Here is a 24,263-nt window from a genome sequence, read left to right as displayed (position 1 = left end):
TTCTCTAGGGTTATTATTGTATTCCAGATATATTTTCTATAGACTCGCAACTGCGCCTGGCTGTAAGTGTACTCCAAAGGATCTATGCAGTTGTTGAGGAAAAGCTGATGGACAAACTGATTTTGGAGACAGGTCGTTGACTGTTCTCTCATAATTTGTCTTACAAGAAGGATGATATATACAAATTGAGTATTATTTCTCCCGTCATATGTGGCTGCCAGCTCAGTCGCGTTATTTGCATATGTGTCCTCGGTTGAGGAAACGTATCAAGTACTAAGTTAAAGTACGTATTACGTGTTGAAGCGTGAGAACATTTTGCTAGACAGCACCTTCTGCTCCTGGAAAGTCAGATAGTCGCCCTCCTAGCCCTGCCTTTAGAAGTGTAAGTAGTCGGTTAGAGGGTATTTTTAGATGCCGGAAATAAACCAGTACAACGATGCTGAGCATATTGTAAAAAATAGATTATGATCTATTTGTCCCTCCAGAGTCTCCAAGCTCTGGAATCAATCCAGCTCCGCCATCCGACCTGCTCCCCAACACAAGCGGGCTTCTGAGTAGCGTAATCAGCGAATTTAGTACCCCAAATTCCATCTTGAGCTTTATGCTATAGAGCAGGGCACAGTACCCGTTCGCGGCAAGGGCAAGGTCCATGTAGATCTGCACTAGAAACCCTGTATCCAGTACTAGAGCCGCAACCTGCACGGCCATGAGATACACCAATACTCTTTTTCCCGCGCGGCCCTTTGCCTGTGCGATCGGATGCAGATTACGATACGCCTGCACGGTGTAGATGGCGCACACGACAAACTCGCGGACAGTAGCGCCCAGAAAGACAATGCGTTCGAGGATGTACTCTGCCCTTGCAAGACGCGGTTGGCGCGTGCTGACCAGTGTCAGCGTCACCGTCAGCTGTGCGGGCACGGAGAGCACCGAAGTCACGATGATCATTATCAGAATACCGCGGAGGATGCGATAGCTGTGCAGGACGAGGTGTAACCGCGAGTACAGAACGAGGATATGTGCCGTCAAGAGAGCCGTGTACGAGAAGGCAAAGATATAACCGGCAGCGAGAAGCTCGCTGAAGTCTGTCCTGAAAGTCCGCAGCGACTGAGCTATGACGTATGCGGCCAGGGAGAGGGTAGAGGTGAGGATGCTGCCAAAGTACAGCCCCCGCCAGCGGTCGAAGGTGTTGAAGATCCACAGCAAGAGCTCGAGGACATTGTAGCCAGCGATGCTGAGGAAAATTGGGTTGATAATATAGAAGGGTGACGAGCATGGGAGGCCAGACGGAAGGGACGCCGTGTCGGACATTGCATGGTAGACGAAGATGCCCAGCTCGTGATTTTTTTTTTAAATTTTGATTCCAGCCGATATGGTGGCTCGCATACTAGCAATATTAATGGAATTTAATGACGACTCCCTCCAAGGATCTTCGACCCTGGTTTCTTTGTCTTGCTGGAGACCAAGACAGATCACCATCCTAGAGCCCAGATTGTGGGCTCCGGGATATTGAGACAAAGAAAGTCTATAGCGCAAAGTAAGCACACCTTTCCGGCTTTTCCAACTCTATTGGATTTGGGGTTGCGCACGGGCCAAAGGTAATTCGACGATAAATTGATAGCAGGGCGAAACCTCTATCCTTTCCACAAATGGCGCTCTAAGAGGTAGGCCGTGCTGTCCAGGGCCCTTCGAGGGACACCCAGGGCTGCCCTGCTCTGCTTCCGTTCGGTGTCACGACGGGACAACCATGAACCTCCACATGGGCACGGCCGATCTAAACTGTCGTACCGGGGGCAATAGCTGTCGATCGACAGGTAGCTATCCCGCGCGGCGGCGTGTTACAAGAGGATCAATTGGTGCAGGGATGTAGCCGTGTGAGCCGTGCCCGCAGTCATGAATAGATATACAAATCAAGACTCTAATTGTGCTTAATCCTGAGCAGCCAGATCTCAAGTAACCTTATTGATTTTGCTTTACCATTTTCTTTATTTCTTATCCCCTTCCTTTTTTCTTTCTTTTCTTTTATTTTCTTTTCTTTTCTCATTTTTTTTTTTTTTTTTTTTCAAATTTATAGCTTCCTTTAGTTGGACGGAAGCAAGAAGACGATTGGATTGGACAAGCTGTACACTTCCTTCAGCACGGGTTAAGGCAAATTCTAAACTGTGTTCATAGTTGTATATGAATACACACCTTACACACCATACACATAATTCACATAATATATAGTAATAAATAATAGATGCGCCAGACTGAGCCTCATAAACCGTCAGTTTTAATGGCTCGTATTTTCGAGGGTACGAGGAAATCATTAGGGCTCGCCTACTAGGCCGTGGGGCTAATGTTACCGGCAGGTCCTGCTCGTTAGAATTGTACCTCTACAGAGCGCAAGCTCTACCAAGAAATCAGCCACAGGCCCACTGCATTAGCTTCAGATGGCCTTTGTGCGACCATAGGCTTCTCGACAAGATGGTGATCGCTACTTTAACCAATTACTAATACTTTAGGTGTGGTCGTATTCTGCGACAAGGACCTGTGCAAATAGTCGTCACGTGTTGGGATAGTATTGCTTGCGTGGTTTATTACCCGTTTTGATACGAAAAATTGATGAATGAGTGATCTCAAAAAACATATCTCGAATGCGGTGGCTTTGAAGTCTGGTATGCTGTATGGTAAAGTACCGTACAGCCCCTTCGCCCAACCCTAAAGAGTCGACTTCATCCAATTTCTTGTTTGCACTGCGCAGCACTTGCCGAGATTGATCTATTTGTCGTGCTCGTAAGTCTCCTCAATGGGAGTTTCGGCGTGTCGCAGTTTCGTGGGATCACCCCGAAGCAGAGACAGCTCTGTCAGCGCACATTTCTCTACAGTCCTTCGATATCCCGGCGCCGCAAACCTGCTTGACCCGCTCACCTCCAGCCTTATTCGGACTCACCACCTACGCTGCAGTCAGCAGTCGGCATGGCCGATCCTTAGGCTCCAGCCACGCAACCGAGTACGAGGAGGATGAATGTTGCCTAGCGGCCAAGGCGCCGAGACCCCCGCAGCCAGCCGATTAATCTAGTACATATCACGGCTCTCGCGCTTTTCCTCATCTTATGCCCTGACAATCACCACTCCATTGTATGTGCTCCGGTAGCGATGGAGAATACTTCTGTTTCAAAACCTAGTCCTGGGGCAGAAGTGCCGGTCGAAACACAAAAGGAATCGGCGACAGGGATGGCAACGCCCTCGCCGTCGACGGCCAGCGAGAACGACGACGGCTCCAATGATAAAGAGACCAAGACTCCCTTGTTCGCAAGCTACGCTGTATGCTTAGGCTCTTGTTTGCATATGCTCAACTGGCGTTCTGACAGCTATCTAGCGAATCCTCTCGTACGGGACCGGTCACCATGGTTGGCTTCTCTTGATCCTCGGCCTTGGATGTGCAATGGGATCAGGAACGGCAGGTCTCATTTCCACATGTGCACCGCTATTCCTAACAAGTCGCAGACCCTCCCCCTAATGAATGTCATCTTTGGCAAACTCGTTGGCGACTTCAATGCATATTTCATTCCAGACTCGGGAGTGACAGAGTCTCAATTCAACTCTGCCGTTAGCAAGAACAGGCATGCCAAGCCATCCATATAACTTGGCCAGCTCCTTGCTGACTTGGTATAGCCTCTATCTCATCTATCTCTTCATCGGCAAGTTTGTTTTGACGTACGTCTACATGCTCTGTTTCCGTATGATCAGCCTGAAAGCGTCCTCGTCCCTCCGACTGTCCTACATGTCCTCCCTCTTCAGCCAGCCCGTCAGCAAACTCGACGCTATCTCCGTGGGTAGCGTAACAAACACCATCACCTCCCTCTCAAATACGATGCAGCAGAGCGTTTCCGATCGCCTGGCAATGCTCTTCCAGTCGGTCGCCCTGCTGATCGCCGCATACGCAGTAGCTTTCCGGTACTCCTGGGCACTGACGCTCGTTGTCTCCTCAGCCATCCTCTTCGTGGTGCTAGCATTCAGCGTCACGCTCCCGATCATGATTTCTGGCCAGCGGAGTGTTGATCTCGCGGATGAGCAGCATGCCTCGATCGCGAGTGAGGTCTTCGGTTCTATCCGGACAGTGTTCTCTCTCGGCGCGGACGGCCCCCTGTCACGAAAGTACAGCGAGTGGGTCGATGAGGCGCGGAAGCGCGGGCGGCGCATGGCATTTGTCACGGGCATTCATCTGGCGATACTTTTCTTCAGCATGTACTGCAGTTTTGCGCTTGCCTTCTGGTTTGGCATCAAGCTATTCCGCGAGGGCAATATTCCTAATGTCGGGACAGTGATAACGTATACTATCCGAAGTACGCTTTTTTGGGCATTTCTAACTGCGGTGCAGTGTCTTCTTCTCTGTCCTTCTGGTGGTGACGATCATGGGCGGCATTATCTCACCTCTAATGGCCATCTCAAAAGCCGTCAGCGCCTCGGCGGCATTCTTTTCCGTTATCGATGCCGAGAAACTACCGAGCGGCGGTTTCAAGGAGCCCGAGGTATCGAGCCAGTCGGATATTGTCTTTGAGAATGTGACGTTTGCGTATCCTTCGAGACCTAGCGTGTCTGTCTTGAAGGGCTTTAGTGCTGTGTTTCAACGTGGGAAGACAACGGCAATCGTTGGGCCTTCGGGATCAGGAAAAAGCACGATTGTCACGTTGCTGGAGCGGTGGTATCAACTCGACCCATCCGGTGACGGAGAAAAAATGTCTGGGGAGATCAGGATCAATGACCGAAACATTAACAGTTTAGACCTCAAGTGGTGGAGGACACAGATCGGCCTCGTGCAGCAGGAGCCCTTTATGTTCAACGACACAGTCTACAACAACGTCGCCTTTGGACTAATCGGATCACAATGGGAAGATGCTTCTGAAGAGGTCAAGAGAGGCCTCGTCGAAAAAGCATGCAAGGAAGCATTTGTTGACGAATTTGTTCAGCGCCTTCCTTCAGTATATATCCCGTCCACATCGCTATATCACGCGCATACTGATCATAACAGAGATACTCCACGCTCATCGGGGAAAATGGCTTAACGCTAAGTGGCGGCCAACGCCAACGGCTAACAATAGCGCGCGGCATCGTTTCTAACCCTCCGATCTTGATACTGGACGAAGCAACGAGCTCTATTGATGTGAGAGGAGAAAGGATCGTGCAGGCGGCCCTAAACCGTGTCTCAAAGGACCGCACGACAATCATGATCGCCCATCGACTGTCGACTGTGAGGAACGCCGATCGGATCATTGTGCTTAGGGATGGGGAGAATGTTGAGGAGGGAAGCCATGAAGAGTTACTAAAGAGAGAAGGAGTTTACAGTGGCCTTGTCAAGGCGCAGCTATTAGGGACATTTTACGGCGCGGATGGCTTTGAGGACAGTGAGCACAATGAGTGGGCGGCAAGTGAGGAAAAGAACGAAGGGGAGCTCAACTCCATACCAGAGGAAGCTCCGGCGAAGAAGATGGGCGGTTTCATGAGCTTGAGTGCCATTCTCTACGAACAACGGGCCTACTGGATGCTATACATCGTTATCCTCGCGGCGGCGGCCGGCTCTGGATGTAAGTCGGCCCTATTCGTGAGACGCAAGCTAACATCACACAGCCGGCTTCGCTCTCCAAAGCTACCTCTTTGCGAAACTGATCGAGGTCTTCAATTTCACCGGTCAGAGGCTGATCGATGCCGCCAACTTCTGGGCATTGATGTTCTTCGTCCTAGCCCTAGCTGTGGGAGCCTGTTACTTTATACTAGGGTCCTGCTCTGTCATTGTCTCGCATGTACGTCCCCTACCTGTGATCTCCCACTGTCAAGCTCACTGTATAGTTTATTGCATCCTTCTACCGAAAAGACTACTTCACGAGCCTCATCCGAAAACCGGTCCCCTTCTTCGACTCTGCTTCCAACAGCAGCGGAACCCTAACATCGAATCTCTCAAGTTCGGCGAAGCAACTCCAAGAACTCTTCAGCGTCAACGGTGTCTTTCCGCTAGTGTCCATCTTTGTCATACTCGGCTGTATCTCCATCTCGTTCGCCTTTGGGTGGAAACTCGCTGCCGTCGCCATCTTCGCGGCATTACCTTTCATCGCCACCGCAGCAAATCTACGTATTCGGTACGAGACGCAGTTCGAGCTTATGAATGCTAAAGTCTATGCGGAGAGCTCGGCTTTCGCGACCGAGGCAATCAAGGCGTTTCGCACTGTGTCTGCGTGCACGATGGAGGGTTTTATTCTGGAAAGATACAAAGTCCTACTCACCGAGCAACGAGAGAAAGCACTGAAAAAAGCCTGGCTTGCGTGCGCGGTGTTTGCCTTTTCGGACAGTGTAGATTTCTGTGCGATGGCGCTGACGTTTTGGTATCATGCCCTTCGCGCTTGACTTGGTGCTTACTGGAGCTGATGGTTTGTCGCTAGGTACGGCGGGAAACTCCTTGGTTCAAGAGAGTACGACCTCGTCCAGTTCTTCGTCGTCTACATTGCTATCATTCAGGGCGGGCAGATGGCTGGGATGATGTTCAGCTCAGGCGCGGATCTCGCACAGGCAAAGGCCTCTGCTGCCAGGATTTTCATGGCGCGGACGCCGTCTGCAACCATCAGTACTCAAGATCCTGCAATCACACCTCCAGACGCAAGAGCACCATCAGATGCGAGTCTTGAATTCTGCAGTGTTTCCTTCCGCTATCCCTTCCGCAAAGCGCCAGTCTTTGCAGACCTCAATCTTCGAATCGAAAGCGGGCAATTTGTTGCATTCGTCGGGCCTTCGGGGTGCGGGAAATCAACACTCATATCCCTGATAGAGCGGTTCTACGAGCCCACTGAGGGCAGCATACTGTTTGGAGGAGTGCCGATCAACACGCTTGATATTGTATCCTACCGCAGGAACCTATCTCTCGTCGCGCAAGACCCGAAGCTGTTCAACGCCACTATACGCGAGAATCTCTGTCTGGGAATTGACCCAGACAATCATGAACAGGACCATGACCGTGATCTCGAGGAGAGGATGATATCCGCCTGTACTTCCGCCGAGATCCACCCATTCATTCTCTCCCTGCCCGATGGCTACAACACAGCGCTCGGAACAAACGCCTCCTCGTCGGCATCTCTAAGCGGCGGGCAGAAGCAGCGGCTCTGTATCGCCCGCGCGTTACTCCGGAACCCACGAGTATTGCTCCTAGACGAAGCAACTTCTAGTCTGGACTCGCAGAGCGAAAAGCTTGTGCAGCAGGCGATGGAGAAACTAGCTGAGAGTCGAGATTTGACGATCATTGCTGTTGCGCATCGGCTTGCCACTGTACAAAAGGCAGATGTCATTTTTGTTTTTGGCGAGGACGGGACTAAAGCTGGGTCGAGGGTATTGGAGAAGGGGACTCATTCGGAGCTGCTGGAGATGAGGGGGGTATATTGGCAGATGGTGAGTTCTTCTCTTTCTGGTACTTAAAGCTATGAGAAGTTGCTAACAATAAGCAGTGTCAGGCTCAGGCACTGGATCGGTGAGGATTCCATCTTATGGTATTTACATGTAGTCGTTAAACCGTCACCAAGAGCCGGGACGGGTTTGCTTTGTCGCCCGGTGCTCTATGCTCCTGGACTACGCCACCCCCTACAAATCTTGTATAATATCTAGCTCCTCGCTACTTATACGAAAAAGTCCAAGCTCCATTTTGGGGCTGAAGCCACGCGCATTGGCTGCAACCCTCTCAGGATTACATTAGATGACAAGCAATCGACTATCCACTTATCCTAGTACTGATCAATGACAGGATTACTATATCCATTTGCAGATGTCAGCATTTAGCGTCCATAGCGGGTCAGAGACATCAAAGGGCGGGTTGGGTGCCGTCACTCTATATAAACACCAGAGAAAGTGTCGAATGGCTTCTCAATCAAGATATTCTACCCACATCTTCAGACTCTATTTCGCCTAAACGCAATGGTGAGCGTCGCAGTCGCCGGCGGACTGGAGGTGTCGGCCGCACTATCGTCGAATCCCTAAGTCGATCTCGTCATAAGACATTCGTCTTCTGCGAAAGGTACGACAGCGCCTATCGCCAAAATAAAGCGCTCCCCATGCCAGTCTACGCGCTTTCCATGCCAGTCTACAGCACCGGGTGCTAATATGACATAGCCACTGTAAGGCAAATTTTACAACAATCCGAACATTACAACCATTACGGTCGACTACATCATGGTCGACTCCTTGGTCCGTATTCTCCAGACTTACAGAATCCACACCATGATCTGCGCCTTCTCCGTTTCGGGTGACTCGTTGTCGAGATCACAAGCAAATCTCATTGAGGTGACAAAGCTCTCGAAAGAGACGAAGAGATTTGTGCCGAGCTCTTTTGCGATCCAATACCCAAGGGAGTATTTAGAACCCACCCGCAGTAGACTGGGACTAGGACCGGCGGAAGTAGTTATAGGCTATACTGATGGACGAAAGAGCCGTTAAAGACCCGCCACAATTAAAGGACTATCTCGCTGCCATTGAAACCTTGCTTGGGTCCGATCTCGAATTCACAGTCTTTCATAACAGAATCTTCCTCGATTACTTCATTTCGTCAAAGACGAGATTAAAGTCATCCCTGAGACCGAATGTCTTCGTCATTGATATTGCCAACAGATTTACAGCTATCCCTGGTGACGAGAATGCTCCTCTGAGCCTCACGTACACCTTCGACCTTGCGGGATTCGTTTTTCAGAGTGTGATCCTCGAGGATGGCCAGTGGGAGGAGCAGAGTCGGGTTATTGATGACGAGATCAACTGGAATGAGTTCGTCGATTTGGCAGAGGAAATATTGGGTATGTGTCACTCGGTACTATCCCAATGTCGAAGAGGATACGGATCCTAACAGGTTCAAGGCTGCAAATTCAGAGTCCACTACGACCCGATCGAGAAACTGGAGACCTTGAATATCACAGAGTTGCCTTGCCACAAAGCCCTGTACGAACACTTCCCCAAGGAGAGGTTTCGCTGGTTCAAGGCGATCTTTGAACTGTTCATGGTGGATGGGGGATCAAGGCTTGAGAGACAAGGAAGCTTGAATGAGAGGTTTCCAGAGGTTATACCTGTCTCGGTTAGGAATGTAATAGGGGCTTGGAAGGACGAACTGTCGGGATGATCCTGTCTGGAGGGCACTCGAACAGTATATTGTGATTTTTTATCAATTACCATACTGCTAGAGGGTCAATATTGAAGCAATATGATAGCATGAGGATGTTATGCTAGCGATATGAACACTAGAAGACTTGAAGAGATTAAGTACGCTCAAGGGCGTCGTATTCAAGACCAATAGCACGATAATCATGTCAAGCCCAGGGCGACCTTGCTCTTCCTGGCCTAGCGAACGAATCCTTCGATTTGGAATTGCCAGACTGGGTTAACCTAAACGGCCTGGTTAGGTGCTAAGCCAGGTACGTTGATCTTGCTGCTGCCTTCGACGTAACAGACACGACAGTTCTGTCTATCTGGCCTTCGGACCGTAACAGAACAGAAAAATGAATTAAAATAAGATAAAAATTGGAAAAACTCAATCCTGACCTGTGGAGTTCGCTTCGGCATACTATCGCACATGTCAACTGCCAAGGCCGTTCCAGTGAGATGTGAAATGAGGACCGGCTCATCCAATGAGTAACTCGTATAGTGAAGCTAAAGATGCACCATGACTCCGCCGCTAAACTCAGTTCAGGAACCAAACACGAGCCCGATTTGAATCAGTTTGAGGGTCAGGGTCCCTGGGGAACTTCGGGTGTTTGCAGCCGACAAACAGGCTGAGTCGTGCTGGCCTGGCTTCGACCTGCATCTTCCCCCTGAGTTCCCAGTCTGCTCGTCTCGATTGAGCTTCAAACTGCGAGCCGCGAGCTGGAGACAAGTTCAGAAATGCGTACATTGGTCCGACTCCTTCTCTGCACAGCGTTTGCGAGCACTGCGCTCTCACAGTCCCAAGGGGAGAGCTACGATTCTGATGGGGCATACTACAGCGAATCCGAGTCCGACTCAGACTCTTCAGACTCAACAACCGGTAACGCCCACCTATCTGCGGCGAGAAGCCCTAGTCCGCCTCCATCACACCGTCTCTAACAAGCAACCATCATCTACCAGGGTATATCTACATTGACCGTCCTACACAGGGTGAAGTCGTGCCAACAGACGCCTTCACGCTAGAATGGTTTTACGACTTCGACTACACGGGAGACTTCACCGTCGAGCTGCTGCCGATGGGTGCAACAGCAATGGACAATAGCGTCTTCTCGACGACAGTGTTTGCACTCGATGGTTCCACCGTCCTACCGGGGAGCGTCCTGCCATCTATACAGCCGTCCCAGTCAGCCGCGTTCTCGGTCTGGGTCTATACGGATGATGCTTATGGTGGGTATGGGACGTATGTTGACCAGGTGCTTTTGCAGGGGGTTGCGACCGCGACAGAGGCGCCGACGACGGTCACCCATACGGTCGACGTTGAGGCGACGCCGACGGCGGAAACGGTGGGTGAAGAGGGAATAGTTCAGACACAGCAGTCGGACGGAGACGACGGGCTCTCAACAGGCGCAAAGGCAGGAATAGGGGTTGGAGTCGGGGCTGGCGCTCTCATCCTCGTAGCGATAATCGGCTTCTTCCTGTACCGTCGCCGAAGACGACCTGAGAACCAACCGCCCAAGACAATCCGCGAGATTTCAACAATTGGACCGGGGTCTGTGTCTGCTGAATTTGCGAGTGCGAATGCGAATGGAGGAAACCCGGCAGTTTACACTGGGAATGCATTTGCTTCGGAGTTGCATGCTGACAGTGATACGAGGCCTGCTAGTCTGCCTATGCGTTCGCCGCTCTCCGATGCGGGCTCCAACTCGGTGTCTGGAATGGGGTCGGTATCTGCGAGGCATTCGGGGGAAAGGGAGAGGGAGAGGTACGAGTTGGGGGGTTGAACTGAGAAATCAATAACGATTGCGCTTTTCGGTGAAGTAATGTGAGCTCCTAGAGCGAAAATTGGCATATTGGATATACATGTACATATCTCTGGTAATCCATAAGAGGCATTGGGGTTTCAGCCGTGCTCCACAGGATTCAATAACCTCTTGAATGAGAATGGCACATAGCAGCCTTCCCTGTCAATGATAGCAGGGCTGCAGTAAATGGTCAAATGTAACCCTGAATTCCCCTAATAGTCGGGAGACATGCGTGTTTATCTACACCTAGCCTATGCTTTGCATCTGTCGAACGTCACAGTAACCACTAAGTATTATGCGATATTAGTTATAGACCTTCAAAATGAGAGAGGTCAAGAATATTCGACCTAGTTGAAAAACTGGCTATGTATTAAATACCACCAAACTGGTTGGCGCTGTTGAGTGATGCAAGCTAGATGGCGTGTTCCAAGGAGGTAACCAACCTTGATATGCCAAGGTAATATTGTGTTTTTGATTAGCTATGCCAGTCCTCCCCTCCCGTTAGCAAGTAGAATGCTGGTTTTTACTCTAAAATATATAACTTCCAATCAATTTAATACAAAAGGCCAACAAAAGAGCCCCAACCTCTATGCAGAACCCTTGATAACCTAAATCTCTCTATTCTATTGTAAACCCAGATCTACACACAACCGCAAACCGGACTGACAACCTCACCATCTCTGACACACCCACACGTATTGGACCCAGGCACCAACATTCCATGGCACCCCGACAAACAGCACCGGTAGTACCCGTCCGAGCACTGTGGGCAGTCTTCGTAGGTAGAACAGCGGCCGCCCCAAGTTGGGGCTGGGTCCAGCTCACTGGTGGAGGTTCTTGACGGCTCCGTGCTTGAAGGTACCGTGGGCTCTGGAGGGGGAGGCGCCGGTGGTTCTGTGGATGTCGGCTCACTGGTAGACGTAGGTGGTGCTGTGGATGAGGGCGTCGTAGGTTCTGCGGTCTCGCTGCTTGTATCTGTACTAGTGCTCGTAGTATCAGTTATAATATTGGTCGTAGATGTAATACTCCCGGCGTCTTGGGGACTGGTCGTAGTCGGCCGAGCACCACCGCCAAATTTCGACACCTTCCCAATGTCATTCGGTCTGTCGAGCGGGCAGACATGGCGCAGTATAGCTGTAGAGGTAGCCGGGCTCCCACCACAGGCCGTCTCCACTGTGCATGTCGTTGAGAAGCACGTCGTTGTGACGGGGTTTGTGTCCGTTGCGCAGAGGACAGCGCAGTTTGTAAGCTGTGTGGCTTCGCAGGAAGATGGCTCGGTCCCGGTAGATGTCCCGAATGATGTTGAAGAGGGCAGAGGGGTTATGGCTGGATTTGTCGTACCGGATACAGCCTCGTTTATGTCTGCGCTCAATGCATCCGACAGGCTCGTCAGGTCGTTTAGAGGACCAGTCAGGGAGCTCGACCCACTCGCGCCGCCACCGCCGATAATGCCAGAAATTGTAGAGAGTAGACCTCCGAGTGCAGAGGAGATCCCGCTAACTGTGTCGCCAAAGATGGACCATAGACCAGAGCCTGGTCCGGAAATGCTCAGGCCACTGCCGAAGTCGTTTGTGTCTGGTAAGAGTCAGCAAGTGTTTGATAAACTTGGTTATTGTCGCTTACCATTCTGTGCGTCTTCAACCTTTTCCAACGCCACCGTAGCCTTTGCGGTATCTGCGGTGCCAGAAGAGAACGCAACGATGGCGGCAGAGACATCACCCAGTTCAGAAAGGAGAGCCTGCGCTGAGCTCACGGCTTCATCTGTTGATAGAGAGGTGATAGGAACGACAGCACCATCTGGGTTCGTAGTGCCGGTGATTATTGTCGTTATAGGCCCAGGACCACTCGCATCATCAATGGTGCTTGTAACAGTCGTAATTGGCGGAACCGGCCAGGGAAATACCGTGGGGAACGGTGATGATGAAGAGGTCACCGGAGGGAGCGTGCTAGAACTTGGTGGCACAGGAGCAGGCGGTGCAGTAGGGAATGGAAGGGGAGGAAATCCCGGTAGAGACGTGGTTGTTGCCGTTGGGACTGGATCCCATGCGATGCCTCCAGGGCCAATGACGAACGTTGTAGTGTCTCCATCAACGTCCGTTGTTATAGTGCTCAATGTAGCCAATGATGTGAACTGTTTCAGGGTTGTCGGGGTGAAGGTGATCTCAATGCTGGAAGAGCCTTCTGTTGCTGCCCACGTTATGACGGTGCTAGATTCTACAGGTGAATGTACGGCTGATGAGGAGCTGGGAAAACCTGATGTCGGACTTGGAAAAGTTGAAGCCCCGCCACCAGTTGATGGTCCTGGGCCACCCCCTGTTGCACCGGCATCTGTAGGGGCGGGTGTTGGGCTCGTTGATGGTACAGGACTCGTCAGAGTGCCCGCTGATGGCTCGCCAGTTGAAGATGCATCCTGCGTAGTATGTGGTAGCACGGTGATTGTCAGGTCGTCAATAACGATGCTCGTAGATAGGGATGCCGGGCCCGTCCAAACGGTCTTTGTGCCAATCACAACCAATGCAGGCGCCAGGGTCAGTGGCTCTCCGTTGCCGTTCATGATGGTGGTCGGCGTAGGACTAATGATATACGTGGTGCCTTCCATGACAAAGTCCAAGTCGTGAGTAGGTAAGACAGGCACTTTCCCTGACTGATCAGGACTCTGGCCGGGAGATTCGTTGGGTAAGATTTGGGTCAAGGTTGAATTAACGCATCTGTGAATGGTCAGCATGTATGTAGTGTGAGAGAGAGAGACAGAGCAAATACCGGTACTCCGACGGAAGATAGCAGTCTTCGCCACAGGGGAACGTTGCGTTACCCTCCAGAACGGGACACAACTTGTTCTCAAAGCATGTGTACTGTGATTCGACGTAGCAATCCGCTCCACAGGGCAGTGTTCGAAGACCTTCAAGTATAGGGCAAAGGATGCCGTTCGGGAAGCAATTGTACTATTGCCATCATCAGCGTCGGCATAAGCCTCAAAGTATACTGCGATCACCCTAACCTTGGGCTTCCAGTACGACTCGCCCCCACAGACAAGTAAGTCTGGCCGCTGGACCGGGTAATCGGCCATTTCAAGATGCCTATCCTCGCCATCGCCGAAAAGCAATGGATCCCAGTAATCATGATACAGCCGTCCCAAGGGATACCCCTCACCCTCTTCATCTTCCGGGTCCTCGATATCTTCCGCCTGGTAAAAAAACCTAGCGCCTCGCCGCGTAGGGTTAACCTCTGCCTCGGGGTCATATTGATACAGCCCTTTTCCCCTCCAGCCATCCAGCAACGGATCATTATTATCCAGTGCTTCGTACGAGAAGACAGTCGGCTCGATCCCAGGCAGGATCTCAGCAAGGTACTCCTTCAACCGCTCGATGTAGTCGTCATACAACAGACCCTCACCGTATTCGACGATGCCATTGACTTCTACCCCTTGCTCCACTGCGTCTTCAAGCTCGTCTACAGGCGAAACGATGATGATTGATGGGTTTGTGTCGGGAGTGAAGAAGTGCAAGTTGTCGGTGAGTGCGACGTACTCACGAAGTATCAGGTCGCCGTCATCGTCGTACACTTCGCCCATCAGGTCATCTCCGGTATCCAGGAACCTGATTACAATGTCCTCAAATCGCTCACGGGCTGCCGCGTTGTTGGCGTAGTCAGAGTCGAGGAAGGAGATGTTTTCGCTGCGTATGTTAGCTGATCGTCGGGGTTAGGGCACCGATAATAAGAAGGTCCACGTACAAGAAATGGGCAAAGTATACAGCCCTTCTCGACGCAACCAGAAGAGCCGTGCACCCGCACAGACCATCCAGGACAATCTCTACGGGCTCATCCCCCAACACCTCGAATTGCGCTGAGTTTCCGGGGTTAAGGCCGTAGTCATACACGGTGAGTGCATTGTTGGTTACATAGTTGTCGACGCGGTCGATCAGGTACTCTTCCATTGCCTCATTGTCAGCCGGGTAGACAAACTGACGCTTGGATAACTTTGGCTTGATTTTTGCAGATTCCCGGGTAGGTATGGGGCCTTTTGGCTTTGGTTGACGCTTTGCCAACCGTGGGATGTCAGGCTGCTTGGGCTGTTTGCATTTTCCACGGCAGTAACGGTACGGCGTTGTTGCCCGGCGGGTAAAATGGTTGCTGTGCTGTATAGTTAGCGAGTATCCAGAATTGATTAGAATATTTTAACTAAGTGGCACCTCTCAAGACTAGCACCGAAACCATTGACGCTGACCGTCTGCACGCTGTCCACATACGTGAACCTGCCATTCTTGTTAAAGAGAGGCTCCCTGCATAAGATAAAAGGCAGGGAGCTCAAAAGAAGAACGATTGTAAAAAAGGGCAAGATCATATTGCGCCGCTTGCTGAGTACATCCTGTAACTCCAGAGACAGACTGCAACTCTCATACTTATACTCATATCTACACTACTCTACGACACCGCCAGATCAACAGGAACGTCCAATGCACTCTGATCCCTGCATAGAATGTTGGTCTATACTGAAGGCAATGAAGCCAGCGCGTTGCATTTAGATCCTTCGGGATGACCGATCCTTGTATCCATATAGAGGATCAGGCCAGACCCATTAGCTGTTCTGGTGTCGGTGAGTGATATCCCAGGATTTTCTTTGAGGTTTATTGGCTATAGTGATATAGTGGCAGCTGAACTTGGGCTAAGACAATTCTTAAAGTACAGAAATCGCTCATGATACCTGGACATCGGTCAGCCGCGACGCGATATCCCAGTGTGCCCGAAGAAATGAAGTTTTCTAGAACATCGTGCCCTGCCAAACCCTACATATAAGTTTCCAGGGTATGTTCTAGCGAGCCGTGGCTCGCTCCAATGAAAACACCCTGATAATGCCTCTTTTCTTCACAGCCGTTCCACAGCCAATCCTTGTCGTGATACGGCTCGGCTATTGTTTCCCAAGAATGCCACCGAGCTTCAGCCGCACCTTGGCCGTATAGAAAATAGTCAGGCATTGTAGGGCTGAAAGACTTGGACTCGCTCGGCCGACGGCTGTTCTACGTGACGGCTTGGCATTATATTCAGGATGCATTAAGATTTGGAGCCGGAGTGTCACAGATACTAAGGATGTCACCGTATGATTCGATTGCATAAACTGTTCTTCCCCTAGGCTTTTAAGAGAGATATTTTCTTCAGCTAGACAGTCTTATGCCTTTCGGGGTCGTGTTTGGGATAAGCTAGGGTGTCGCTATACCGCCACGCGCGACCATATCACGCCAACAAACACCATGCAAGAACCTCTGCTGCCATATTTTCACATGAGACAGATTATTAGTCTGGCTTGAACCGCTGCTTGCTTCGTATGGAGCGAGGATTAACTTGAAGGTCGGTGAGGAAGTGAACGGATTCGGTTATAACCACAGTTGAGATGCTCGCGTCCCCGCTTACAAGGGCGTCTTTCTGGAAACTTCAATGTAGAGAAGAGGCTTCCGTCAGAAAGGGAAAAAAAAAAGGGGAGTCTGTTTGCGTGGCAGGACAGTGGGGCAACCAGCAGCGGCTCCTTCTGAAAACTAAATACACACCCTAACATGCCATACGGGTTAGGAAAGGCCAAACAGTGCTACGACGAGGGGAATGAGCTTCACGGTCAACGAGGGTTCTTCTTATTTATAACGGCGATCGCCCCAAGTGATGGGGGCCATTGACCGACTAGACGCGAGATGTAACATCTTAGGTCTTCGATCTGGTTGAAGCTATGAGAGCATCTTCGAATGAATTGACGCAGCAGCAGAGCTGGCCAGCGATTCAACGGCAATGGCGTGGTCCACGTTTCAAGAGATCCTCGGTGAAGGCGTGGTTGTGAGTTACGAGGGCTTTCTCCTGGACATCAAATACTCAGGGGAATGTTCGGCTTGGTAGCGTGTGGTTTGCTCCTGCTTTAGTTGGCAAGTTTTGCACAGAAACATAGGGCTTGAGCGCCGCAGGGGACAGGGATAGAGGCACGTTGGCGAGGTAAAGCATTTGAGGGGTGAAAAGAGTAAACGCTGGTAAGCCTCGGTGACACATCGTCGGAGTCACAATTGTGCTAGAGAGTATGGCGAGGCTTATGAGGAACATAGTTCATCTGCTGGGCTGAGGGAGGTCATCTACAACCTCTGGAAACGGGCAGCTCGCAGAATATGGTAGTTGGAGAAACAGGTACGAGGGCACTATTTTCAGAAGCAATGATTGCAGGGGCAGTTATTGGAGGGAGAGTATGATTGACGATGATCATTCTTGAAGTGCCCAAGTGCTGCGATCACTGGGCAACCGGGCCGGCCTCTAGAGACTCCAAAGATAAGTGTTTGCTAAGGCCAGGCAACCAGATCGGGATCGGTATCGCGGGGTACGCAATGGCTGCATGGTAAGGTTGTTTGTAGTGGCTTAGCCAATGAACCCCTCATTTGGAGATATTTAAGCAACGTGACATCGTCGTGTTGTAGCCTGCGCCAACCCGCAAAATGCACTCCAAGATCCTCTGGCTGAGGAGCCCAACAATACTCAGTAACCAGCTCAGGCGATCCTCTAGCTCCTCAACTACGCATCATGGCTTTCAACAGCGTTCGGCTACCGTCAAAAAGTCGCCGTTGGCGGTCTTGCCGACGAAGAGCCTCCTCTATTCCGTGATTTTCACTTCCATAATGTCGTCGCCCCTACTCGTGCCCTGCCTGGGATTGCTCAAGTATGTGATTGAGTCCAAGTCATCGTTGATTCATCCGTCCAGAAATCCACTCATGCGCTACTTTCTGCGCAAGACGATTTACAACCACTTTTGCGCTGGGGAAAACGAGGCGGAGGTTCGTCGTTCGGTCCAGAAGATGAAATCCCTTGGCTATAAGGGGGTGACTTTGGGATACGCTCGCGAATCGGTTGTGCAGATTGACGTCAAGGACCCGGCCACATCTGAAGCTGCAAAACAAGAAGCGATAGACAGCGCCGTGGATGAATGGAAGGAAGGGAACCTGCGGACACTTAGAATGATAGGAGTCGGCGACTGTATGAATGTAAAGTACGTACCGCATGTGCTTCCATAGCCAAAACTAACATGTTAGATTCACCGGGGCTGGCCCAGTTGCTGTTGAAGCTCTCAAACGGGGAGATCAGATTCCACCGCCGCGAATGCACGCAGCGATCTTGGAGATCTGTGCGACAGCTGCAGCACAGGGATCCCGCCTGTGGATTGATGCGGAACAACAGATCTTCCAACAGACCATTGACAACTGGACTATCGATTTGATGAGGCAGTTCAATCGTCAAGGCAAGGTGGTCGTCTTCAACACCATCCAGGCATATCTCAAAGCGTCAACGGAGAATGTCAGCCGCCATCTCTCTCTTGCACAAGCAGAAGGATGGTCGCTCGGGATCAAGCTCGTTCGAGGAGCGTACATCGCCCATGATTATCGCTCGCGGATCCACGACACCAAAGCCGGGACGGACGCCAACTACAACCACATCGTGCAGTCCCTGCTCACGCGACAATACCCCACCGGCGATTCAGTGGCCCCGCACCATTTTCCCAAAACCCAGTTGTTTGTCGCGTCGCATAACGCGCAGAGCGTGCGGCAGGCCTATTCGCTGGCACGGTACCGGCTGCAAAACAGGCTCCCAACGATTCCAATCGACATTGTACAGCTGCAGGGCATGGCAGACGAGCTAAGCTGCGAGATATTGGCATACAACTCAAGCGACAGCAGCGGCAAGGGTGAGAAGGCTGCTCTGCCAGGTGGGTTCAAGTGTCTTGCGTGGGGGTCACTGGAAGAGTGTCTTCACTTCCTCCTGCGTAGAGCGATTGAAAACCAGTCTGCCATGGAACGAACACGGGACACGGCCATTGCATTGCGGAGGGAGGCATGGAGGCGTATTGGGTGGTCTGCATGAGGTGCACGGATCATACTATACTAGCCAGAAGAAGCCGATATGCATTACTCCGCAAATCATATCATGCCAACAATGGGACTGAACCTCGTGACAATGTAACGACTGGGGAAACTCAAGCGATGCCTTTCCATTTTCAAATACTAGAGCTGTTATGCCAGGTGGTTCGTGGAATTTCTGCGCCACTGCGCCATCACAGCATTGGTCCGCAACTCTGGTGCAGCTTCGCACTGATCTCCGCATAGTCGGGGCGCCGTTCTCCAAGACAGCTTCCTGATCAAGAGCCCCTTAATTCCAGCACGTAAACCTAATCCCGTCCAAGTGTTTCATTGTCCACTCCTGCGTCATCGACAACGCGTTTGACTGTCGCAACGCTAAGGATTCCTTTTTCTCGCGTATGTGGAGTAACTCGATGGGTGTCTGCATGCCGGGGGGCTAGATGCGTATAGCAATCAGACGGATATTCTCTATCAACCCCGTAGGTATTGTCTTCGAAATTGGTATAGACGCAAAGCACAATGGCGGAGATTGCCGTAGCAAGGCTGGGAAACGGCGACAGACAGATATAGCGTCCGCAACTCAGGACGCCGATGTATATCTGGTTAGACAACCGAGAGTCATGATAAACTCAACTAAACTTGAATAAGTTCAACGATACATGCTTGGTCCTCAGGACTGAGGTTAGGAACAAGTGTTGGTGGTTCCCGTCTAGGCGGTCATGGACGACTGCGTGAGATCTGCTGCCTGAACCCTGAGGCTGCAATTTCTGTCTCGCCGATCTCCAGTTTGCTGTGATTGTGAACGGCAACTCTTCGTCTCGGCACCTCCATCTTCTCGCTTCCCGTCGTCTCCCATTCATCGGACCGTATTTGCGTTTTATTGCACCCCATTTCTTCGTGCTAGCCCTTTTTGCCTTTTATGCTTCGGCATTCGGCCAGTGTCGCAGTGGTCTTTCGCAAATTCAGCAAAGCCACGGTCTTTCTGATTGCGGCGTGTGACACAAGCTTCTGTCTCAAAAAGAAGTTCGAATTATGGAACACTGGGTGACATATACAGCTGAGGGGTTCACAATATACTAATGGTATGTCGTATTATCACGTCTGCTCCCCCTTCGTCGGGCAAATCCTGGAGACCCCGGTGTTTTGTCCCATTCCCGACCGAGTGAGCCGACTTCGGACGTCGCTGAATTACCGGGCTAATTGTGGGACGATGTTCTCTAATAGTCTCTTCCACGAGCATCCACTTGTTCATCGTCAGACCAAACGCAGTGTCCCTTTTTGAGGACCCGCAAACGTCGGAAAGTATACCACGCGTCAAGTTGCGCCGGAAGCAACCGTCCGCTGGTACTGCAACGTCAATGGCGGCCGGGAGCTGGACTGGTTACGAACAGGGCACTCCCGCGTGGCTGTCCCTTGAACTTCCCTTCCAATCAAGGACCGGCCTTGATCTTCCGTGGCTGAGATTCCCCGCTACCAAAGAATGGTCCAGAAGAATCAAAAAGTCAAACGTCATTTCGGGAAAGTGAGTCAGTATGTGATGTCGCATCGGATTACCGGCTTCTCCAGGCTTTGCGGGGGTCTGGGGTCTGGGCGTCCGTCAGCGCTCAGAGATCATCTTTCTGCCTGCTCATCTTGGATATGCAGTTAGCACAGCCATGAGCTTGGCTGCAACGTGCGAAAATTATTAATTCTCGTAGTTTCGTCGATTATCCAACGGCACGCTGAAGGTTCCTTTCTTGATCCTCTCTGTGGGTTCAGAAAGCGTTCAAAATGCGCTTCAAGGTGAGACTTCGCAAACGCCCCATGATATCGCTTGGGCTAATAGCAAATTCCATCAGTCTGTCTTTACATTGCTACCTTTGCTGGCCCAGCTCCCTAGCGGAGGGGCGAGCCTTCCAAATAATCATGGGCGCGTTGAGAACTGTGTGAGAAACCATGATGGAATTCACAAGTTCAGGCACTCCAACAACACCTACCAGTCCATGTTTCCGGGAGTGACGTGGGACGAGGACCAGTGGGTTTTGACAACTAGCTCTCTCGACCAAGGTCATTACCAGTCTCGCGGTTCAGTTGCGAATGGCTACATCGGCATCAGTGTCTCCAGCGTCGGCCCGTTCTTCGAACTCGATCTGCCGGTTGCTGGCGATGTGATCAACGGCTGGCCGCTCTATTCGCGACGGCAGTCGTTCGCTACTATTTCTGGTTTTTTCGACATACAGGCAGAAACGAACGGATCAAACTTCCCGTGGATGAACCAATACGGCGGTGAAAGCGTGATTAGCGGCGTGCCTCACTGGAGCGGTCTCATTCTTGATCTAGGCGACGACGACTATCTTGATTCAACTGTGGATAATGTGACGCTTAGCGATTTCAAGTCCAGCTATGACTTCAAAGCGGGTGTCTTATCGTGGTCGTATACCTGGACTCCAGCCGGCGACAAAGGATCCTATGCAATCACGTATCGACTGTTCGCAAACAAATTGAATGTCAATCAAGCTGTAGTGGATATGGAGATAACACCTTCGCAGGATGGTCACGCGACAATCGTCAACGTATTGGACGGATACTCCGCTGTTCGGACAGATTTTGTGGAGTCCCAGGAAGATGACGGCGCTATATATTCTGCGGTCCGACCGTGGGGTATCCCTGATGTCTCAGCTTACTTCTATGCAAACATTACTGGCTCGAAGCATGTCGATTTGTCGTCTCGCAGACTTATTCATGGTAAGCCCTATGTGAGCGCCAACGAGTCCTCCATCGCACAGGCGGCCGATGTCAACTTTGTGGCCAATGAGAAAGTTCGCATCACCAAGTTCGTCGGTGCTGCGTCGACGGATGCATTCCCAGACCCTCAAGCGACGGCTAAGCGCGCAGTGTCGGAAGCCTTAGATGCTGGTTATCAGCGTTCTCTGCGCTCCCATGTCCAAGAGTGGGCTAGTATCATGCATGAGGACTCGGTCGATCGCTACGTCAACCCTACCACCGGAAAGCTCCCCGACGACGACAACATCATTAACTCAGCCATTATTGCCGTTGCAAACACCTACTACTTGCTGCAAAACACAGTCGGCAAAAATGCTATCCGAGCAGCACAGGATGCACCACTCAACGTCAACAGCTTTTCCGTAGGCGGCCTGGTTTCTGACTCCTATGCTGGATTGGTCTTCTGGGATGCCGACGTCTGGATGCAGCCTGGACTCGTCGCCTCCCATCCGGAGGCTGCCCAAGCTGTCACGAACTACAGGACGAAGTTGTACCCTCAGGCGAAGAAGAATATTGAGACGACATACACCGGCTCCAAAAACGCGACATACATTGACCCATCTGCTGCGATTTACCCGTGGACAAGCGGCCGCTTCGGTAACTGCACGGGCACCGGGGCCTGCTGGGATTACCAGTACCACTTAAATGGCGACATTGGACTGTCTCTGATATATCAATGGGTGGTGAGCGGCGATACCAACACCTTCCGAGAGAAGCACTTTCCGATCTACGATTCAGTCGCTGCGCTTTACGGCAGCATCGTGGAACGAAATGGAAGTTACTGGACTCTGACAAACATGACGGATCCTGTAAGTTTTACGGCTTTTGCAATGCAATCTGCGCCACTAACCATCGTAGGACGAGTATGCGAACCACATCGACGCTGGTGGGTTTACTATGCCGATGATTTCCGAAACGCTCGAGTACGCCAATCAATTCCGCCAGCAGTTCGGCCTCGAGCCCAACGAGACGTGGACCGAAATTTCGGAGAATGTCTTGGTGCTCCGGGAGAATGGAGTGACGCTCGAATACACGACCATGAACGGAACTGCAGCAGTGAAGCAGGCTGATATTGTACTCGTCACCTATCCTTTGGTCTACGACAACTACACTGCCGAAACCGCCCTTACTGATCTAGACTACTATGCAAACCGGCAGTCCGCTGATGGTCCTGCGATGACCTGGGCCATCTTTTCCATTGCCGCTGGTGCCGTTTCGCCTTCGGGATGCTCGGCGTACACCTACCATCAGTACTCGTACGCCCCTTATGCACGGGCGCCGTTCTTCCAGCTATCCGAGCAGATGCTGGATAACGCCAGCATAAACGGCGGCACCCATCCGGCTTACCCGTTCCTGACTGGTCATGGCGGCGCCAATCAAGTCGTCCTCTTCGGTTATCTAGGTCTTCGGCTACTTCCCGATGATGCCATCCACATTGAACCAAACCTGCCACCGCAGATTCCCTACGTGAAGTACCGAACCTTCTACTGGCGCGGATGGCCCATCTCGGCCCAGTCGAACTACACACATACCGTGCTCCAGCGTTCACAGAGCGCACCGCTGGACACGGCCGACCGCCGGTTTGCAAACACCTCCATCCCGGTGTTTGTTGGCTTGGCCGACAACGCAACGTTGCACCATCTTCCCCCACATGGACCCCTGACTGTCCGCAACCGAGAGATCGGCACAATTAACACGATCGAGGACAACCTTATCCAGTGCAGCCCGGTGTCTTCCACCGACGCGTTTGAACAAGGCCAGTTCCCGATCTCGGTTGTCGATGGCGCCACGTCGACGCGCTGGCAGCCCAGCTCATCCAATGCTAGTGCGGTCACTGTCAACCTCGGCTCCACGACTGGTCGGTCAGTCCAAACCGTGGCGTCTGGATTCCACTTCGACTGGGCGGCCGCACCACCCGTTAACGCAAGCGTGATCTTCCACGATACCCCCCTGTCGGATCCTGTGGCGGCATTGAGCTCTCCAGGACCTCATGTTCGGATTGTGGCGAACCTGACCAACATCGAACAGTCGGGACCATACGACCCAGAGGCCACGGATCTTAATGAAATCAAGATCCCCGTTGGGAATACTACGAGGATCGAGCTTGCTCAGGAGGTTCCGGTTGGGCGGTACGCGACATTGGTAATCTCAGGGAACCAGGCCCTGGCCCAGGCGGACGGAGAAGATCACGTGGGCGCGACCGTGGCCGAGTGGGCGATCCTCGGCCCAAAGTCGGGCAGCCCGCGACGCCGGATCCAGCCTGTGCCTCTACTGTAATGTAGAATATCATGTAGAGTAGTATGAGCGAGTTTAGCATAGAATCTGAGGTATACCCTAGATCACTTTCTTCTACGGATTTTCTAACCTTATCGTGGATAGAGTTGTGGCGTACTCCGTACTTTGCGTGCTGATACTCGTTTGAGTCATGTGACTTTACCCGGCCGACTGGGGTGAGTCTACGTTATTCATCCTGCGGTCCACTGCGGGCTAACAATCCGAATTTTCAATACAGAATACGTCGAGATACGCTGATCTCAAACAGACCCGAAGCAGAAGGGTCAAATTATCAAGCATTTCTGGACTTCTCGACGAAGCTGATTGAGCGTTCGGCCACTGTAATTTCAGGGCGGGCCTAGCTTCCCCAGTTTTGTATCGATCAGATTAATCCCTAATTCCGAGCCTGGGC

At 51.6% G+C, this 24,263-nt stretch overlaps 5 protein-coding genes across 5 annotated transcripts, besides 1 other annotated feature; 3 read left to right on the top strand and 2 right to left on the bottom strand.

Moving 5' to 3' along the window:
* Nucleotides 1–24,263: part of a sequence feature (contig 1.172 1..523550(1)) that runs on past both edges of the window.
* ANIA_09343 (uncharacterized protein) lies at nucleotides 319–1,311 on the bottom strand (the record flags this gene model as incomplete). The annotated part of the gene is made up of 2 exons (XM_677520.1): nucleotides 319–372; nucleotides 580–1,311. 2 exons carry the CDS (start codon nucleotides 1,309–1,311, stop codon nucleotides 319–321), a joined length of 786 nt encoding a protein of 261 aa, XP_682612.1.
* Nucleotides 3,139–7,660, top strand: ANIA_09342 (ABC transporter ATP-binding protein; the record flags this gene model as incomplete). Its single annotated transcript, XM_677519.2, has 8 exons — nucleotides 3,139–3,572; nucleotides 3,658–4,314; nucleotides 4,364–4,964; nucleotides 5,015–5,567; nucleotides 5,611–5,783; nucleotides 5,830–6,359; nucleotides 6,417–7,413; nucleotides 7,470–7,660. 8 exons carry the CDS (start codon nucleotides 3,139–3,141, stop codon nucleotides 7,494–7,496), a joined length of 3,972 nt encoding a protein of 1,323 aa, XP_682611.2. The 3' UTR covers nucleotides 7,497–7,660.
* On the bottom strand, nucleotides 11,584–15,285 carry ANIA_09341 (uncharacterized protein; the record flags this gene model as incomplete). The annotated part of the gene is made up of 4 exons (XM_677518.1): nucleotides 11,584–12,518; nucleotides 12,567–14,617; nucleotides 14,676–15,074; nucleotides 15,191–15,285. The coding sequence occupies 4 exons, from the start codon at nucleotides 15,283–15,285 to the stop codon at nucleotides 11,584–11,586; spliced, it is 3,480 nt and encodes a 1,159-aa protein (XP_682610.1).
* Nucleotides 17,402–18,818, top strand: ANIA_11221 (putative proline oxidase Put1; the record flags this gene model as incomplete). Its single annotated transcript, XM_050613126.1, has 2 exons — nucleotides 17,402–17,949; nucleotides 17,993–18,818. 2 exons carry the CDS (start codon nucleotides 17,402–17,404, stop codon nucleotides 18,816–18,818), a joined length of 1,374 nt encoding a protein of 457 aa, XP_050468965.1.
* Nucleotides 20,797–23,854, top strand: treA (acid trehalase treA; the record flags this gene model as incomplete). The annotated part of the gene is made up of 2 exons (XM_677517.2): nucleotides 20,797–22,386; nucleotides 22,436–23,854. The coding sequence occupies 2 exons, from the start codon at nucleotides 20,797–20,799 to the stop codon at nucleotides 23,852–23,854; spliced, it is 3,009 nt and encodes a 1,002-aa protein (XP_682609.2).

Source organism: Aspergillus nidulans, chromosome VIII (genome assembly GCF_000011425.1).
Source record: "Aspergillus nidulans FGSC A4 chromosome VIII".
NCBI lineage: Eukaryota > Fungi > Ascomycota > Eurotiomycetes > Eurotiales > Aspergillaceae > Aspergillus > Aspergillus nidulans.
This window is presented reverse-complemented; position numbering and strand designations above follow the sequence as displayed.